General features: G+C 44.8%; 1 protein-coding gene across 1 annotated transcript; it reads right to left on the bottom strand.

Moving 5' to 3' along the window:
• Window positions 1–4028: 4028 nt before the first annotated feature.
• On the bottom strand, window positions 4029–6219 carry nppc (natriuretic peptide C; the record flags this gene model as incomplete). The annotated part of the gene is made up of 2 exons (XM_080544007.1): window positions 4029–4304; window positions 6127–6219. 2 exons carry the CDS (start codon window positions 6217–6219, stop codon window positions 4029–4031), a joined length of 369 nt encoding a protein of 122 aa, XP_080400133.1.
• Window positions 6220–6616: the final 397 nt, after the last annotated feature.

The following is a 6616-nucleotide window of genomic DNA, read 5'->3' as shown; positions in this document are numbered from 1 at the left end:
GTGTACAAAGTACTGGTGACTCAGCATACCTTTGCTTTTATTTCTGTAATTCAGACACCCTTGAATGGTCATTTGTGCCTCAAAGGCAGCTGGTTATAAGCCCCTGGTTGTAAAAATGCACTCTCATTCCTTGTATAGGGCCTCCTCCTCTCAAAATGTGAGCTCCATGACGAGACCACTGTTTTACCCAAGCACTCCAGACAGATAGTTCACATCCTTCTCACCTGAAGAGAGGGGTTTGACATGGTTATGATGTTACTTGATGCTGTCCCCCTGAGAGATTGTCTGGACATTGTAGGGTGGATGTGTAGGGTGGATGTGTAGGGTGGATGTGTATGTGGTCGAAGCCACTCCAACTTTTATAGCTTTGTATTTCTGTGTCCTCAAGCTCGGCAGTTCTTAAGGTGAGTGGTCACATGACAGTACTCAATTCATCGGCTGCCCCCTGCCTCCCATCACAGACCTCCATAGCTCCAGATCATTGAAGAGAGGACACAAGATTGTGGCTGACCCCTCACATCCAGCTCACAGCTTGTTTGAATTACTCCCTTCTGGACAGCGGTACAGGGCCATCAGGTCAAACACATCGCGCCACTTGAACAGTTTCTTCCCCACAGCCATTATGGCTATAATAGCCCTCCTCAATAACTCCTGATCATTGCACCTTGCACTTTACTTTATGCTCTTGCACTAAGTTGTACAGTATATTTATTCACTCATATTGGTACTGTGTATATTGTCTTGAGTGTTGTATTGTCGTCTTGCTGTTGTATGTACTGTAGCTTGTTCAGCATGGAGAACACCAAGTCATGTTCCTAGTGCTCTGCACATGGCCAATAAAGTTGAATTGAATTGAATTGAGAGGTCTGCTCTGCAAATAAGACTTCTCTACCACTGAACATCACCTCAGTGTCTCCCCTCTCTCACATTTAGTCACTAAAACTAAAACATGTTTTTCCCATCGATAAAAACCCGGAGGAGACATAAGTGCATGTGGAAGGTTGTTTTTTTCAGTTTTTTTTATGTCATTTTGAAAACATTTACAACTATTCAAAGACAAAAAAAAAAAAAAATTACAAACGGAATTGACCTGCAGTTTGCATCCATTTAAAAAAATGTTACATAAATAAAACTCATATTTATAAATATCTCTTTTATAAACATATAAATAGTTTTTTAAAACATAAATACATTTATGCAGGAATGGAAGTACAGGAATTGTACAGCAGCAGCGACAATATACAGCTTTTGCGGTTTTTTAGTTTTTACACCATTGTCCGCCATCTTGTAGTGTGTGTTGGTCTTTTTATGTTATACATATGGGTTTGTAGCATTGTGTCTCAGTCCTCAGTTATGCTGGTCATGGTGGCTTTTCGTACCGAAAATCCGTCACTTTTGTAGGTTTTCTTCCTCGGGAGAGAGCCAACTGAACCCAAGTTGTCCGAACCCATCGTCTGAATGCTCTGCAGAGAGAAGAGCACAGCGGTTAGGAGTGGTTAGGAGTGTTTGGGAGTGGTTGGGAGTGGTTGGGAGTGGTTAGGAGTGGTTAGGGGTGGTTAGGAACGGTTAGGAGCGGTTAGGAGGTATTCCAAATCATTTCATCATCATTAAAGTTTTGTCATTCCCTATGACAACGCTACCTCAGATATTCACGTTAAGATGTCACTTAGCATTCTCATTGCATAGCAAGCTCCTAAAGGGATAGTACACCGTATAGTCAGATGGCTCCTTAACCTGAACGTAAGTCTATGGGCTAGGAGAAACTGTAATCCGTGAATTCAGAGTTGTTTAAATAGCCACTACTAACTTCAGTTAACTGTAACCACCGCTAAGAACAAGTGAATGGGAGCGGCAGACTAGTTCAACACTGCGACACCAAATCAACTCAAACGAACCTGACTTGGTTTCGTGATTCCTTCGAGGTGATTTGGCCACAAATGTTGTCTATTGTCTACTTTATGTTAGCGGTGGCTAAAGCGAAAAAGCTAAAGTTAGTCGTCGTGACTCTTGAAACACATCTGAACCGTGGATTACACAGTTTCCCCCGTGGCCAATACACTCCTGTCAGGGTAAGAAACCATTTGACTATAAGGTCTCTTTCAGCGGAAGTTTCCGAGCGAACCCCGATACTACTTGCTGGTTATGGAAGGAAACAGAGGTCGAACACACACACACACACACACACACACACACACACACACACAAAACACTTAGTCACACACACATACATACACACACACTTAGTCACATACAAACAGCCGGTGAGTCACAGTGTAAGGAGGCACAACAACAAACCCCCTGTGGAGGTTTCACTGCTGGCCACACAACCACACCAAGGCAGGTCGCCCGGGGCAACCTCGGTCACCTGTTTTACTCATTACCTCATACACCACCGCCCCTTTAATGCTTAGGTTTAATGCTTTACACCACCGCCCCTTTAATGCTTAGGTTTAATGCTTTACATTACAAGAGGAAGGCTTTCCTGGAAGACATCCTCTTGATACCTGCCGCTGAGGGTGCTGTGTGTGTGTGTGTGTGTGTGTGTGTGTGTGTGTGTATGTCTGTCTGTATGTATGTATGTCTGTATGTATGTCTGTATGTACTGTATGTCTGTATGTATATCTGTGTGTATGTCTGTCTGTGTGTGTGTGTGTGTGTGTGTGTGTATGTCTGTGTGTGTATGTATGTCTGTGTGTGTGCGCGCGTGTCTGCGTGTGCGCGTGTGTCTGTGTGTCTCTCTGTCTGTCTGGTTGCCTCTCCTCTTTCTCTCTGTCTCTCACGCTCATCCCTGACGTCACGTAGGCCGCAATCCATTTTCAACGGCCTTTCCCTCGGACACTTAAGATGGATGTTGTTATTGTCCACTTGTCACCCTATAGGCCCTCGGCCAGCAGCTATGATTGCTTATGGAGGATCTACTTAGATGAGCCATGAGGAGACGACTCCCAGAAGCCAAATTGGAACGCTTCCCACACAGATTTCATCCCCATTTCGAAGAATCGGGGGGGAACGGGATGTTGGCGACACACTGTTCTGCCATAAAATGATTATTTCCTGCTTATGGGAATGCGTCTACCGCAGAGAGCAGATAGATGGCTTCCTAGATGGAGTTCATTGTTCAATCGAGAGGAAGCCGGGGAGTATTTGAGCTCAGACTTGCGTGCTGCTGTTCATTCATCTATATCCCGTCTTGATAGATGGGCCTACTTAAGGCCAATGCACACGGCGTGCGATTTTGGCGCACGACAACATTCGATTCTCAGCCTGCCTGGTCCGACTTCGGTGGTGTGAATTGAGAATCGAATGTTATCGTGCGACAATATCGCATCGCACGCTGTGTGCATTGTCTCATTCAAAACAATGGAATCGAATTCGCGGTGCGACAAAATCGCTCGCCGTGTGCATTGGCCTTTAGGGTTGTAGTTGTATTTGTGAGTATTAGTTTGAGTACCGAGTGTAATAATCATTTAGCCCCTGTAGGCCTACTACTGATGACGACGAACGGACGGATTATTAGTATTAGCCAATCATAGGGGAGGTCGGATGCAACATGTTAGCTGGTGACCTATGGGTGACCTTTGACCTCCCTCCCCCTCCTCGTTTACATATATGGTCATTGATAACTTTGGAAAATAACCCACTCCTTCAGTTTATTGTGTGCTTTGTGTTTCTCATCTGTGACTGACTGGGGTTCCCGACGTGTCTTATTTTGTATGACAGGCTACTGTAGTTGAGATGTAGTAGTAGAAGTTCACTTCTTTGGCTGCGTTCGTAAATGCACTCTGAGTGGACAGGGAGGCACCGGCACTCTGGGTTCAAACGTCATAAAGGGACCAAGTAATTTGATCGGACAAGATTGGGCATTCCATGAGTGCTGATCAGAACAGATTTCCAGAGCGAATTTACCAACGCAGCCAGTATAAATGAAACGACTACATTTGGAGATGAAGAGATGGGGATTTAGGGGGTGTTTAGGGGTAGTAGGGCCTTTACTCACCAACACGTTTCACTGCGTCCTGCTGCGTCTCTTAACAGCCCATGCCGCTGATGGTGCCTATCCTGTCCATCTTGTGTCCGAAGCAGCCGCGGGGGGGCACGGACGCCGCCTTCTTGGTGCCGGGTTTGTGCCTCCTGGTGCTGGGCTGGTCGTTGAGCAGACGCGCCCACATGCCCTTGGCGCGCGTGTCCATGCGCAGGTCCCGCAGCAGGCGCACCCGGGAGCGCACGGCCTCCTCCAGCCTGCGCTCCCTCTCCCCCGACCCCAGGAACTCCGACAGCTCCTCCCCGAGCAAACTTCTAAGAGACTGGAGAGAAACACAAGAGAAACGAGATTGAGGCGGGAGTGTGTGTGTGAGAGAGAGAGAGAGAGAGAGAGAGGGAGAGAGAGAGAGGGAGAGAGAGAGAGAGGGAGAGAGAGAGACAGAGAGAGAGAGAGAGAGAGAGAGGGGGAGAGAGAGAGAGACAGAGAGAGACAGAGAGAGAGAGAGAGACAGAGAGAGAGAGAGACAGAGAGAGAGAGAGAGAGAGAGAGAGAGAGAGAGAGAGAGAGAGAGAGAGAGAGAGAGAGAGAGAGAGAGAGAGAGAGAGAGAGAGAGAGAGAGAGAGAGAGAGAGAGAGAGAGAGACAGACTCTAAACTGCCCATGCTGTTAAAACTATTGCCTACAGAATATCAATGACCAGTTTTGGGCAAGCTGGAGTAACCTACTGTGTTTATCCAGCACTTACATGCGGGAATGAAGAAAGCGATGAATTTAGTGTTTGTTAATCTCACCAGACAGACTCGTCTTTTTAAATAGGATTACCGAAAACGAGTTAATATATTTGTGGTGCGTTCGTACCCATGCACAACACACTGTACTAGGACACTCTCGTTGGGAGAAATAAAACAGGTCATATATATATATATATATATATATATATATATATATATATATATATATATATATATATATATACACACTCGTGTGTATAGCGACTGAATGGAAACATCTGCAAAATAAAAATAAAAAAAATCCTTCATTTGTCTTTGCCATGTTAGAGGAGACACACACACGAAAAATCGAAATCTCTCACACGAAAAATCTCTCAAAACGAAAATCTCTCACACGAAAAATCCCATCTCTCCCGATCGTGAGTTATTCCTTGGCTCCTTCATGCAGCGGAGAGGCAGGTGCATGCTGTGGTGTACTTTGCAAACGGTTAACAGAAACGCATCACTCTCAATAAGAAGTCACTCTGAAACTTCCATATTTTGATTTAGTGTCACACCTTTGTGGTTTGTTAGTTTGTGCGTAAATAGTGAACGTTGCTGCGCTGCTGCTTACGAGATCTTAGTTGTGAGCAGCGGATTTGGTTGGTGCGCTTTTCATCCCCGTGCCAAACGGATGAGAACACTGTTATTTCATTTCTAAATGATCAGCAGCCTAGAACTACAATAATAAATAAAGAAATAGAGGTTTCTTAAAAATAAAAATAAATATGCATTTATTTATTTATGAAACGCTCATGCCAATGGTTTTGGGCGACAGTCACCGGGGACGGGCTTCTATTTTTCCTTGCGAGCGCATCTGAGGATTTATGTTCTAATATGTTCTAATCTAGTGTTCTAGTGTTCTAGTGTTCTAGTGTTCTAGTGTTCTAATCTAGTGTTCTAGTGTTCTAATCTAGTGTTCTAGTGTTCTAATCTAGTGTTCTAATGGTCTAATCTAGTGTTCTAATGTTCTAATCTAATGTTCTAAACTAGTGTTCTAATTTCCTAACAGATAGGGTCCTAAAAGGGGATACCAGCGCCCATAAAGTCTTCTCCCTTTTCGTGATATAAGCCTGATTAGTTTCACTCCGATACGATTATGACGAGAAACATGTAAAACAGTTTGATGTGAAAATCAAAAATGAGCAGAGAGCTATATTGGAAATACTTGATAGTCAGTCAGCATGCCCAAAAACACTGCTCTTTCTTTCTCAGACTCAGTCTATCCATTGCTGTCATGTCATTTGAAGAACCTGGCATAATAATTATGAACCAGTTGAGAGTTATAGCAGTGTAACCCCATGCATGCATGCAAAATTGCAATTTCTTAGCAGAATTGGCAGAAGTGTCCAACATCAATGCAAAGCCCTCTCACCTTCTGCTGCGCCTGGGTTAAAGGCTTGGCCCCCGTCCTGACGCAAAGCAGGGTTATCATAAGTCCACAAGCCACCAAGTGCGAGATGTTCATCCTGACAAGTGACACGTTTTTGGTTGTAAATTGATTCCTCTGTGCCCGAAGTTAGGCAGTGGTATAACCGGCCGATGTAGGAAGGAAGGAGGAAGTTATCGGTTGGTATTACAAAGTATCTTGTTGCCTCCTGGTTCTGTCCTTACTTACTCCAAGCTTCTCCAAGTGCTGCTACTCTAAACTCTGTGAATTACTACCCAGGGCTTTATAGCCCGCCACCGGTGATGTCACGACAACCGTAACGGTCTTCCCCTCCCTCCGATGATACCTTGCCAACATTTTTTCTCCGTATACCTGCGTCTTTGGTGAGCGCGTCATGCAACATTATCAATTAAAATGAGACATATATAAATATATATCTGTCTCTCCCTCCCTCTCCCCCCCCACCCCCCCCCCT

This window comes from Nansenia antarctica (assembly GCF_963989245.1).
Source record: "Nansenia antarctica genome assembly, chromosome: 1".
NCBI lineage: Eukaryota > Metazoa > Chordata > Actinopteri > Argentiniformes > Microstomatidae > Nansenia > Nansenia antarctica.
Note: the sequence above shows the minus strand (reverse complement) of the source record. Positions and strands in the feature narration are given on the sequence as shown.